This window comes from Leuciscus leuciscus, assembly GCF_965113295.1.
Source record: "Leuciscus leuciscus genome assembly, chromosome: 15".
NCBI lineage: Eukaryota > Metazoa > Chordata > Actinopteri > Cypriniformes > Leuciscidae > Leuciscus > Leuciscus leuciscus.
The window spans coordinates 41,237,947-41,252,096 of record NC_138739.1 but is presented as its reverse complement, the minus strand read 5'-3'; the positions used below and the strand labels follow the sequence as shown (position 1 = coordinate 41,252,096).

General features: G+C 38.7%; 2 protein-coding genes across 3 annotated transcripts in view; one reads left to right on the top strand and one right to left on the bottom strand.

The window, feature by feature from the left end:
* Positions 1–104: 104 nt before the first annotated feature.
* On the top strand, positions 105–13,193 carry LOC309476625 (creatine kinase M-type). The gene is made up of 9 exons (XM_082139755.1): positions 105–1,838; positions 2,008–2,054; positions 4,678–4,876; positions 7,156–7,316; positions 7,673–7,805; positions 7,938–8,094; positions 8,176–8,299; positions 8,455–8,644; positions 11,146–13,193. The coding sequence occupies exons 1-9, from the start codon at positions 1,805–1,807 to the stop codon at positions 11,304–11,306; spliced, it is 1,206 nt and encodes a 401-aa protein (XP_081995881.1). The 5' UTR covers positions 105–1,804; the 3' UTR covers positions 11,307–13,193.
* The window catches only part of mark1 (MAP/microtubule affinity-regulating kinase 1), a 63,503-nt gene continuing 61,200 nt past the window's right edge, over positions 11,848–14,150 (bottom strand). For both annotated transcript variants that reach the window (XM_082139724.1, XM_082139725.1), the window contains one exon: positions 11,848–13,985. In XM_082139724.1, the coding sequence (XP_081995850.1) occupies positions 13,643–13,985 (343 nt within the window). In that variant the 3' untranslated portion in view covers positions 11,848–13,642. The remainder of the gene's footprint in view (positions 13,986–14,150) is intronic.

Sequence of the window (14,150 nt, the reverse complement as noted above, 5' to 3'; positions counted from 1 at the left end):
CTGCACATGAGAAGAGTATGAAGTGTTTCCAAAATTGTTTATGGAGTTATGATGGTTACTGGCTATTTTCAGCCAAGATCCGTTTCTGCGGCGCGGGTCAGTGGGTCAGTGGTAAGGGAGCTCATCTTGTCATAGTGATTGGTGCAGATCGTAGCGCACTGGCCCACAACACGTTTGGAGACCCGGGTTTGATTCATACCTGGGTCATGTCTTGATCTCCTATCCCAGTCGCTCTCCCCTGTTTCTCTGTCTCTACAGCTTAAAAAAATTAAACATTGATGAAATATTCAATAAGGTCAATAACACACTTAGAAAACATGTGGAATTTTCATCTTTTTTACTTGCTTTTTCTCCCCTCTGTTGTGTCCTGAAGACAGCAATGCTGTAAATTATTGTTTTTGACTTGCCACTTGAGTTAATAAAGAAAATCTGGACTCTTCAAACATTGGTTATTGATGCTGGATGCTACCCTTACAGCATTTGTTGTGGAAAAGTTTTTTTTTTTGTAAGCTCATTGGTCATGGCTGTTATTGTTTTCAAGTTAAAGTTAGTTCAGCTGACAATATTTATAGCTAGCTGTCTGAATACCTTGCTGGTTTAATAAGGCGTCCCAGTGTATAACCGGCATGTTCTAACATATCTAAAATTTCTTGCCAAATAGGTAGTCCCTTCTACCAACCAATCCCTCACTTTGCCATGGTAATTGTAGAGATGTGTGGGCCTGTGTACTAAACACATATAATGAATACGTTTTCATGGCAACTATTTTTCCACTTAATGGATAGATCTTTCATTCCAATCATTAGACAATTGACTTTTGGTAATCGTTGGACAACTAACATCATGCAATGACTTTTGTAAGAACAATTCACATAAACAACAGTGTTACTTTACCTGTAGTGGACAAAAACATGGACCTCTTCACTATTTAGATTCCTAGATGGATGATGGTTGTTGTTGTTGTTGTGCACTTCTGTTTTTTAATATATTTTATATTTTACATTCGTTAACACTTTATTTTGATGGTCCACTTTAGATATTCTACTAACAATAAGTAACTTTGAAACTACGTGTCAACTAGCTCTCATTAGAATATAAGTAGACTGTCTGCTTAATATATGCTAACTCTTTATTTTGATTCTCCTTCAACACACATTCAACTAACTATTAGTAACTTTGCAACTACATGTCAACTTATTCCACTAACCCAAACCCTAACAGTCTACTAATACTCTAATGATAGTTAGTTGACATGTAGTTGCATATTAATGAGTTCGTTGACATGAAGTCACAAAGTTACGTATAGTTAGAAGAATGTCTAAAGTAAACTATTGAAGTAAAGTCTAGCCTTACATTTATGTTTATTAGTAAAGTAATCCCTGTTATATGTTGCAGTTGTGATCAAAGAGCAAGCACATTTTGAAAGCCCAGAACACACACCTAGATCACATGTGCACATTGTGTGTGTATTTTCTCAGAGCATGCAATCTTCATATCCATTTCCTCTGTTATATCCCACTAATTTCTTCTCCACTTGTCCCTAATAATGTGCAGACCTACATTGAAAGTGTTTGTACCCAACCCTCAAGCTTCAATGTGAAGTATGATCCTGACACAACCGTATAAATAGGCACATTATTACAGGCGGGCAACCTGACACCGGCATGGGTGCTCGTGCTTTGTGTGGTGGGCGACGGGACAATAGCCGCTCATATGACGATGAGCCCCACTAGCTATTCATAGATATTGTCTACAGCTAACGTCTAGCTGTTGTCGGCTGGAGTCTATCTGTACAGCTCCAAAGATGTGGAAGAGAGAAAAAATGTGGATGATTAAGCGTAAGTGTCACATTTTGGATGCATGGGATGCCATTGCTTGTGGTGGAGATGTAGTGATGAACATCAGCACTAAGTTAGTCCGTTAACAACTCATTTTAGACACAAACAGAATCGTCGTGTGGCATTTGCGTGCAGGTATTTGATGTTTCATGTCTGATTTGTGTTTCAGCACCTACTGAGCACCCGAAGGAGTCGAAATACAGGCCTGTGCTGGAGGTATTCCCCTTCACAATCACCAAGCCCTTTTACACCCAGCTTGTGGAAAGTCCCGTACTCTTTGTCTGTTTGCGGACGAGAGAAAAAAAAAGAGTGCTGCCAGGCGTTTGCATTGTTCCGTGATCTCGAATGGATCGCCACAACCACGTCCTCTCTCTGCACAACCTTGACCAGTTTTGGCAGGTTTGGGACGCAGTTTGGTGCACAACAAAGCAATGTTCATTTCTAATGCACAGTGAACACTGTTGACATCAGCGTTATCTCAGTTCAGAACTAAAATTAAAATCATTAAAAAACAAAACAGTCACACTTTACTTAAAGCCTTTATTTATAATGCATTATAAAGGAATTCATAAAGAATGTTAAAATACAATATATCTTTACATGAAATATTGTAACCAACGTGGAAATGCATTATAATACATGCAGATTCCTTGTTAAGTCTAAAATTGGTTGTTTGTCCTGTTTTTTTTTAATGCATTAAACGTTTTTAATGCATTAAACTAAAAGTGTAATAATAAATAGACAAGTATTATAATGTTTTAGCTACAATTATTAATTAAATCATACAATGCATTAAAGGGTGCATTGCAAGGTGTAATTAATGCATTAAAAATACTTTAATAATGTATTATAAATAAAGGCTTTAAGTAAATTGTTACCAAAAAAAAAATGTGTTACTTTAAATAAAACAACTGTTATATTTAAATCTAATTTTTTTTTTTTTTTTTACTCTAGTTGTCAAGGCAAACTTTGTCATTTTCATTTATACAATAACTAAAGCTAAAACTGAAATAAACCGTATAAAGCATCAAAATAAAGAGTTAGCAGACATTAAGCAGACCGTCTACTAATACTCTAATGAGAGTTAGTTGACATGTAGTTACAAAGATACTGAAGTCAAGTTAAGTCGCCTTCATTTATATAACGCTTTTAACAATATGGACTGTTTCAAAGCGGCTTTACAGTGATAATAGGAGATTACAGTAACTGAGATTGTTTTGTCTTTACAGCAGCTCTAGAATAAAGTTATTGTCCAGATAAAGTTAGTTTTGATTGATTCATTTCTGTTGTAAAGATCATTAGTTAGTAACTTAGGGGCTGCTAACACGACACCGTTTTAACAGAAAACAGAAAACTTTTAATGCATTCTGGCCGGTCATTTACACGTCAGTGACGTTTAGTGGCCTGAAAACACAAACTTTGAAATAGGTTTTTTGAAATAACTTTGAAACAAGTTTTGAAAACGATACTGTTCTCCGTGTGAACTGAATCTGTGAGAACGGTGACGGCATGCTTATGCGTATTAAGTGTTTAGTCTATAGGTATGCACTTTTGAATGCGTATGTGCGCGGGCGCAGAGTCTTTCTTTATAAAGTGACATTGCCAAATGACAAGTTTCCACGGATCCATGTGAATGGGAACAATTTTGATAACGTTTCAGAGGGAAAGGGAAGGGGAGGCCTAAGAGTCTAGTTGACACAATCTCTGCTGACACTTCAGGGATGTGTTGTGGTTGTGTCCAGGCGCAGGTCCTCCATCTGATCTGGATACGGCCCAGATCCGGCTGACTTCAGTAAACCTCAGAATAAACGGAAAGACTAGTATTAGCGTAGATGCCCTTCTTCTTATGATGTAACGAGTACATCGGGTGTTATAGGAAGTGTTCCCGGTTCCGGCTGACCTAATCTATGCAGCCTAATAATCGATTAACTGATTTTAATAATAGAAATGTAATGTTCTATATGTGTCTATATGTCGTATTTAGTATAGCTTTGAACTGACAGAGTGTGTCTGCTTCCCGGACAATGGTAGGAAGACTGGTCCAAAGTTTTGGTGCTAAATAGGAAAAGGATCTACCGCCAACAGTCGATTTTGATATTCTAGGTATTATCAACTGGCCGGAATTTTGAGATCGCAATAGACGTGAAGGACTATAATGTGTTAAGAGCTCGCTCAAGTACTGCGGAGCTAAACCATTTAGTGCTTTGTAAGTAATCAGTAATATTTTAAAATGTATAAGATGTTTAATAGGGAGCCAGTGCAGTGTTGACAGAACGGGGCTAATATGGTCATACTTCCTGGTTCTGGTAAGAACTCGAGCTGCTGCGTTTTGGACCAGCTGTAGTTTGTTTATTAAGCGTGCAGGGCAACCACCCATAAGAGCATTACAATAATCTAGCCTTGAGGTCATGAACGCATGAACTAATTGTTCCGCATTTGTCAATGAGAGCATATGGCGTAATTAGATATATTTTTAAGATGGCAAAATGCGGTTTTACAGATACTAGACACGTGACTTTCAAATGAAAGATTGGTATCAAAGAGCACACCCAGGTTCCTAATCGACGACGAAGACTTGACAGAGCAGCCATCAAGTGTTAGACAGTATTCTAGATTATTACGTGAGGACGTTTTTGTCCAATAATTGGAAAATCAGTTTTTTCAGAATTAAGTAGGAAATTACTAGTCATCCAATTTTTTTTATATATCATCTATGCACTCCATAGTGGACCATCGAAATTAAGAGTCACCCATCCTGCTTCTGTAGAACTTATATCAGTGCATGCATGAATAAATTTAAATATGTTAATAGCAATATCTGATGTTGTGTTTTGCCCAGAGTTTACTCCCCCGTGACCCTATGAGCAGGTTCAAGCTGAAGAGAGGTTCCCCTAAAGATGAGTTCCCAAACCTGGACAGAAACGGCACCCTCATGGGCCGAATCCTGGACCTGCACATGTACACGCGACAGTTCAACCGGGCAACGGAGAGCGGGGTCATTTTTGATGATATCATACGCCCCGGACTCGAGGATCCGGGTGAGTTATTCTTTGACATTTACTGGATGAATTTTCAGAAATGCTGTGTTTTTTTCACACATTTCACACAAACGTTCATAGAATGAGTCACAATCTCCACTGAACGGTTAGCGGGCGTTAGACTGCAGAGAAATGAAACCAGAAGCCCATCCAACACTTCTCTGAATGAATGATTCCAGCTATGAGAATAAAAAAAGATGTGCAAATACACAGATGACACATGATCCACTAAATAATGTATTATATGTATGAGTAATAATGTATTATTAATTTTTCCATTGATTTCGATTGTGTTTACATTGCTTTTTTTGTTTAGTTTTTTTGTACTTTTACATCTGAAGACATCATTACTGTTTATTTAGTCATTTTTCTCATGGGAACCCTTGCGGGAACCTCCTGAGGACATTACATTTTTGCCTCTTGACACAATGATAGTCAAATTTGTAAATCTTAGACATGTTGGCCACATTTAGGGACACTGCCCACACCATCTTGTGGTGATATCACAACATTACACCAATGTCAGTGAGAAGAAAATGACCCTAACCCTAACCCTAACACTACTACACCAGTTCCAGAAAGAAAAATGACCCAGGTAAAAAATATATTCAAATTATATGAATGAAACAAATGTATTTATGTACAATACTGTCTCTATCATCATATGGGGATTAAAATTTGACATATTTTAGTAATAGTAGCACTCTAGGACATCAGTAAATGTGAAGCACTTGTTTGAGGACATTGGGACTATATTACGTTATCCCCTTAACTGTCACCGTCCCACCTGGGACGTTTGCTCATATATATTTAGAACAATAATATCTTAGTAAAAACCTAAAGTAATATTGACAAACTATATATCATTTGAAAGCTTACAATCTCTAGTTTTCATATTTGGTGGCTGTTTTTTAAAATAAATTACAGAAGAGCAGTAATTTATCAATTTGCAACAAGAATATTTCATATTCATTAGGCGTGTTTAGGCCTTTATTTTGAAATAGAAATAAACATGAAAAATCATGAAAGATTGGTAGAAACCTCAGTTTGTTTTCACGCCAAGAGTTCAAAAGATAACACTAATTAAATGTTATGAGAAAAAAAGGTCTGAAAATGTTTAGAATATAAAGAAAAATATTATGGATTCTCGATTTGTGATGCGGCAGCGAGCTATTACGCACATAATGTGCTCTTTTTATGTTTATTAGAGGTTGAAATCAAATCAAATACTGCCAAAATACCCATACTATTTCTGAATAGGATGTATACTGTATGAAAATTATGGAAATACATGGTTCAGATCACTCAAAACATATATGAAAATGGAGACGCCCTTATATGGTCAGTAAGGAAGCTGGCTGTCCATCTAGTGAAAAAGTGTGGTACTGCGCCCAAATAAAATCTTACTGAAAGCTCATTTTTTGAGATATCAACCTAAAATTTGGAACACAACTTGTTTATATTTTTGGCTTTAATTTTCTAGCAGTTTTAGAGTAAAATATATTTATAATATATATATTTTATATAAAATATAAATAATTATATTTTTACATTCTATATTTTCATAAACTCAAACTTATATAACTTTTTTTCTGTTTCACTTTCATAATGTATTTCTACAATAATCTGGCAAATGTCTTCTTAAAAACAAGACCAACCATATGTCTATATTCCAAAGCATTCTTGAATTACAACCATTTAAGTTTGTTTTGTGATTGCTAGTACTATGTCCTCACATGAGGACATCATATGGTAAATCATAGACCCACTGTCCTCACATGAGGACATCATTTTCTGCAAAAACTACTTCCTGTACAAAAACAAATTTTAGTTATTATACTTATTAGGTCCTACTTATCCCAAATAGCAAGAACAATTATAAAATGCACACCAGGCAAACTCTCGGGTCTCAGGAGGTTAAGAATACTTGTAAAAAGAGTACGTATTACAGAAAGAGTATTAAACACTGAAGAGACTCGAGTGAATATCAGGTCCTGGTCTGTATATCTGTGGACCCCTGGGGTTTCATGAAGGTACTTCATTGTTTGGTGTTTAAATTATGTGGACTTTTAAAAAAATTATTATTATTGTTTGTGGTCATTGTGAGGGAAAAGGTTGACAATATGTTTAAGTTATGCATTTTCTGCCATAAATGTCCAACCACTGAGAACGCAAAACACACCTTTCTCTCAATATTTGCACATATTAATCATGCTTTGCATTTGTAAACCCTGTCCTTTTATGTTATATTTTGTATCTTGTGTGGCTTTGTCTGACAGGGCAGTCCACCGGACCAAAAGCAGTCGGCTGTTTAGCGGGAGATGCTCAGTCATATATCCTGTTCTGTGACTTCTTTGACCGTATTATTGAGTCTTACCACGGCTACAAGGTCACCTCCGACTCTGTGCAAGAGAGCGACTTCAATTATGACAACCTGAAGGTACGAAGAAACGAATAACTAGTAACATCTCTTTAATGTCTCAACAGTGAGATTAAATGGAGACCAAATGGACACTTTTGCTGAAGTATCCTGATGTTTTACCTGAGAAAAAGACTTGTGTCTTAAGATTTTGCAATGTCAAGTGCAATAAGAAGTCAGATATAAACTCTGCTATGCTATCCACTTGATGTTACAGCTCCACACTAGCTGTGCCAGTCATTTTACTCACATTTTACATAGTTTTCTCCATGAATCTGTCCTCTCAGGGTAAATTTTGTGATCATACTATAGTCATGAGAGATAGTGCTAAATGTCAGCATGCTGTGGAAGAGTAAAGTCTGTGTTTATGTGTGTAGGGAGGCGATGACTTTGACCAGGAGTATGCTGTGAGTTGTGAGGTGACTGTGGGCCGCAGCGTAGAGGATTACTCCTTCCCTACACACTGCAGCCGAGGGGAGCGCAGACAGCTCCACACGCTGGCCAAAACAGGTACTGCAGTTACACATGATCATGGGTCTCCTAGGTGTGTCCAGTCCTGCTCCTGGAGGGCCACTCTCCTGCACGCTTGCACACCCCTGACTTAGATGGATAAGCTTTATGCTAATGTAACTTGTGTTGTAGCTTTGGAGCAGTTGGCTGAGGATCTGCCAGGAAAGCTTTACTCCATAGATGAACTCAGCCATGAGAGTGAAGACCGAGGGGTTGTGATGGACGCTCCACCATCTTCTCTGATAAAGATCGGCGTGGCTCGTGACTGGCCTGATGCGAGGGCCCTGTGGTTGGTTAGGGTTCATAAGTTGTGCTTAAATAAATGTTAAGCAATTTGATTTTTGCTTATATGTTTTTGCCTTCCAATCAGGTTGAGCAAGGACGGGACCCTGGCTGTCTGGGTGAACATGGAAGACCATCTGAAACTAGTGTCTTATAGAAGTGATGCTTGCTTACAAGAAGCATTTAAAACTATCTGCATCAATGTGCTGAAGGTTTATATCAATCGACTACCTTATCAAATATCATGTTGATATGTTTTCTATGAGAAGACAAAAGGTCTTAATACTGAACCCTGAGGCATGCCATATTCTATATAGTCTACGCTGCGCACACCACAAATCTAAAATGTGTGGGTTTTTTTTTTTAGATGGAGGCAGTGTATAATAAACGGAGACACCCGTTTATCTGGAAGCGTCACCTGGGCTGGGTGGTCAGCTCACCTGCGGAGGTGGGCACAGGCCTGAAGGCAAGTGTCTCAGTGAAACTGCTACATCTCGCCGAGAACAAACGCATGGATGACATCTTGGACAGACTACGACTGCAGATGGAAGCAACAAGTATGGCTAAACTCATTCGTGTAAAATCATACATGATATCAGCCACAGTCTAACATAAAAATGTAATTAGGCTGCATTCAAATGTGACTAGTTCCCTAATATATAGTAGGCGAAAGCAGTGTGTAAAAATAATAGGCTAACACTTTACAATAAGGTTCATTAGTGAACTACCTTAGTTAATATGAATTAAGAATGAACAATACTTCTACAGCGTTTATTAATCTTAATTAATATTAGTTTCAACATTTACTAATAAGTTATTAATTTTTTTTATTGTGTTTGTTAACATTAGTTAATGCACTGTGAACTAACATGAACAGCTGTATTTTTATTAACTAACATTAACAAAGATTAATAAATACTGTAACAAATGTATTGCTCATTGTTAGTTACTACATTAACTAATGTTAACTTAATAATTTACATTTACATTTAGTCATTTAGCAGACGCCCTTATCCAAAGCGACTTACAAATTAGGACTAAATTCAGCGAGTCATCATAAAGAGGCAAAAGCAACAACAACGCAGGAAGTGCTCAAAATACGAAGTTCAGGTATTATTCAGAGTAGCATAAGCCTGATAAGTGATGTTTCAAAGGGAAAGGAATTTTTTTTTTTTTTTTTTTTTTTTTTTTTTTTTTTCTATAAGGTTAAGTGCTCACGGAAGAGATTGGTTTTCAGCTGTTTTTTGAATGTTGTCAGGGATTCTGCATTCCGGATGAGGGTGGGGAGAGCGTTCCACCAGCATGGAACTGTAAATGAGAATGTTCTGGAAAGTGATTTTGTGGCTTTCTGTGATGGAACCACGAGACGTCGCTCGTTGACCGATCGTAGGTGTCTGGTAGGGATGTAGACTCGTAGGAGTGAGTGAAAGTAGGAGGGAGCTGAGCCTGTGATAGTTCTGTAAGCAAGCGTCAGTGCCTTGAACTTGATGCGAGCAGCTAGAGGTAGCCAGTGCAGAGAGATGAACAGAGGAGTGACGTGGGCCCTCTTGGGCTCGTTGAAGACAAGACGAGCTGCAGCATTCTGGATCATCTGTAGGGGTTTGGTCGCACATGCTGGGAGTCCAGCCAGAAGGGCATTGCAGTAGTCAAGCCTAGAGATGACCAGGGCCTGGACGATAAGTTGTGTTGCATGCTCAGTTAGGAAAGGCCTGATCTTCCTGATGTTGTGCAGTGCAAACCTGCATGATCGAGCTGTCTTTGAAATGTGATCTGTGAAGGTCAGCTGGTCATCAAACGTTACTCCAAGATTTCTGACCGATCTTGATGGGGTGATTGATGATGACTCTAGCTGGATGGTGAAGTCGTGCTGTAGAGACGGATTGGCAGGGAGGACGAGAAGCTCAGTCTTTGCCAGGTTGAGCTGCAGGTGATGTTCCTTCATCCATGTGGAGATGTCCGCCAGACAGCTTGAGACCCGTGCAGCTACTGTGGGATCATCTGGTTGAAAGGAGAGGAAGAGCTGCGTGTCATCAGCATAGCAGTGGTAGGAAAAACCGTGTGCCTGTATGATGTGTCCCAGTGATGTGGTGTAGATGGAGAAGAGGAGGGGACCAAGAACTGAACCCTGGGGAACCCCTGTGGTCAGCTGATGTGCTCTGGATACCTCGCCTCTCCATGCGACCTTGAAGGAGCTTGTAAAACAAAATCATTTGTTAATCAAAGCTCCATGAAGACGATGGCAAGAACAACAACTATTTTAATATCATGCATAAATGAGAATGAAGCTGCCACTGTTATATTTGCATGATTGATTAACCTTATTGTAAAGTGTTACCAAGAAAAGTAAGTCTGAATTTGCAGTACTCGTAAAAAAGTAGGCAAAAAGTACCCGAATGACCAAAAATTCTGAAAAATTCTGAAATGCACAATCTACTATAATAATAGACACTTAGATAAAAGACAATAGTTAGTAATAGACACTTTACTATCCCATGAGGCAACAGCAGACGGGTTGTGAACGGCAGTGAAGCGACTAACACTGCAGGTCACATTACAATGACAACGCGGCGGATGCATCACGTCCAGATTACATTCATACTATATAGGACATACTTTAGTACTTACTCTAAAGATGAGAATACTTATAGAATATGTGTTTTATTTTTCTTCTAACACTCCCATGAACCACACTGTAAAAGGTTGTGAAATTTAGGACACAAGCATTGTTGTCCTGTTTTCTTGGCTCATGTTGAGCTCAATGTACTCAGTGGTTTCAATGTCCACCAATTAATTTTTGCCATTCCTTCTTCAAATTCAATGCAACATTGATCAATTTCTGCCCAGATGATATTCACACCAAGCTTGTAAAACAAAACCATTTATTAATCAAAGCTCCATGAAGACGATGGCAAGAACAACAACTATTTTAATATCATGCATAAATGAGAATGAAGCTGCCACTGTTATATTTGCATGCCTGAAAAAACAAACTACTCTACTCAACTACTCAATACTACTCTAAACAAACTTAAACTGTTGCATTATTTTTAAAACACAGGCTGTCCAGGCGTCTACAAAATCAGCAACCTGCAGACCATTGGGTGTAATGAAGTGGGGCTGACCCAGCTAGTGGTGGACGGGGTCAAACTTCTCATCCGGATGGAGAGACGACTGGAGAACAACGGCGGCATTGATGACCTGGTGCCGACTCAGAAGTGAAGCAGCCGTCAGGAGGATTTGTGTCGAATGAGAACTGAAGTGCCGTTTCTCTGAGGAGAAGTCTGCAGTTCTCATCAACATTATGATTGAAAAGGGACTTTGACACTTTTTGCTTTGTTTGTAAAATATTTTTTGAAGCTAGTGGTTTATTTGCCAATGGTTTCTATCATTAAGGGTGAATCTCATGAAAAAACACCCTGGTAATATATTTACCCAATTCTACATAGCCAATACACCCACACATATGCTCATGAAAATGTAAATATTTTCCGTAAATGCAATTGATTGATTTCTTTCTTTCGATCGATTTTGGCCTGAAATATGAACAGGGAATTTCTTTGCACTGTTCATGAAATTCACGCTACATATATATATATATTTTTGTTGCTTTTGCGTCAGTTAACAGACAAGAAGATTTACTATATCCTAAACATAGATGATCATGTGCAAAACAAGAACAGAATGTTCGGTCAAGAACAACAGATTGCTTGATATAATTACTGTAATGATGTTAGTGGGAGAAAAAAAGGGACACAAAACATTTTAGTTCAAAGACTCATTTCAAGTAAGCTTTAATGTGCTCCAGTGGGACTGAAGTTGAACCACAGTGGCCCAAGGGATTTTCCGCAGAAATGTACAGTACAATGTCGAGAGAATAAATGGGGAAAAGTGTGTGGAAGGACGAAATGTGTTGAAGAGTTAATCGCATTTTTTTTTTTTTTTTTTGGAGATCCTCAGCCTTCAGCTTCCTTCCCGAAGAGTTTCGTTTTGAAAAAAAAAAGAAAAGAAACTTGTCCTGGAAATGTACCGTCACAGAATGGAACATCACAGTTGACATCCGAACATTCAATGCCCTCTCTGAGCTTTAATCACAGCTTTACCCTTTTAATATGTTTAGTCACTAAGTCCTTTTTCCTCACACTACGCTAACTTGACCTCATCTTCCCTCAAAAGTGTGCAGTCACAACCTCTTTAATCAGCATTACAGTAATACAACATAGACAGCATTGCACATTTAACCTTCAATACTTCAGTACAAAAGAACTAGTAGAAAGTACCAGTGGTTGTAATCCATCATCATCGTCATCTTCATCGTCACCACTTATTACAAAACAAATTACATTTAAAAAAAAAAAAAAAAGTCATGCATTCTCTGGATGAACAGTTTCTACAGGTAATAAAACAAGGCATAAACTGGCTTAATAAATAAATTTCTTGTAGTTATTAGTTGAAGCTTTTCACGTTCTGGATTCTGAAAGAGAAATGCAGTGTTTCTGAACTGGCTCACACACACACACTGCAGTGCTTCTGATGATGTTAGTCTCAGTGTGTGTTCTGTCAGGAATGTTAATGTAGATGCTCATGTGCTATTTTTCTAGCTTGATCTGTACATCCAACGCATCCGCATCTGGGAAATACACCGCCTGCTCTACCAGACACTCAGCCGTTAATCCTCTGATGTTATGATCACATCTAATTCTCACTCTGAATTAAAAGGATAATTCACCCAAAATGAAAGTCCATTCATTATTTGCTTACCCTCATGTCCTTCCATGCATGTTGTTATTTCTCCATAGAATACAAAAGTAAACTAAACGCAGCACATTTTCAGTGATTAACTTACAATTTTGGATTGATACAAAGTAACGCATGGCTATTGTGTGGAACTTTATGGTTGTGATTTTTGGAGCTGGTCAAAATGGAAATGTTTCTCATGAACAATAACAGCATACGGGCTTGATCGGATGAGGGTGAGAAAATAATAGAATTTCCATTGTCGCATAAACAAATGTTGAGACCATATAAAAGAACGATTAAAACTGGGTGGTGTCAGTCTAAAAAAAAAAAAAAAAAAAAAAATTGGGGGAAAAGCAACAAACTAAACAAGTATGACACATTGAACATAATTTTTCTGTACAGAGCCCAATAGTGACTATACAACACCTCCACATAAGTAGGCTGAAAGTCTTGTTTTATACAACTCTATGATCAATTCAATACAACAAAAACATTCTATATCTTAACTGTACATGTGGAAAAAGTCGGTTTGAAGTTCGTTACGATAATTAGCTCGACAGATTTGTCCTGCCGACCCTGAAAGGGTTTCGATATTATTGCAAGATGGTTGTTTTAACCAGGCGTATAATGCTAGAGGTCATGAAGATCGGGGCGAGGGCGTTTTTTTTCATCTTTTTGCATTCATATGTTTTAGTCTCCACTACACATTACAGCAGTAGCTTACAGAAGCAGGAACTCAAAAATGGCGCTCAGACTTCCTGGCGAAATTCCTTTTTAGTGTTTTTTTTTTTCCCAACGTGTTTTTCCGAACCCTTCTCTTACAGCTTGAGCTCATTGGCAATTTTGGAAGCGATGTTCTTGAAGGCGATGGAGGTTCCCGATATGCGTTTGAAGCGGACGCCGTTGAGCGACAGGCGGGGCAGTTTGCACACCTCCATCTCCCACTGGACGAGGCTGTCCTGCCGCGCGTCTCCGTGGACGCAGAAGAGCAAGAAGCGCTCGCGCTGCTCGTAGTCGCAGTTGTTGGCGTCCAGCACCTTGCGGATCTCTCTCATCATGTCTCCCGGCTCCATGGACGAGGTGGTCTTCATGCTCCAGGTGAAGCGCAGCGATCTCGGCTTCGAGTCGCGACCCTCCTCCTTGGGTTCTCCGGATCCGCTCCTGATGACAAACACAGAAGCGTTCAGAGTGTCAGGTTTATCTTCATCACAGATACAGCACTACCCAGACAGCAACATAGTGTCGGCCCAGATCTGGTACACGAGGATCCCACACGGCCCGGGTGTTGCTGTCTGGGTAAACCATGAGGTCTGCTGATCAGAGTAT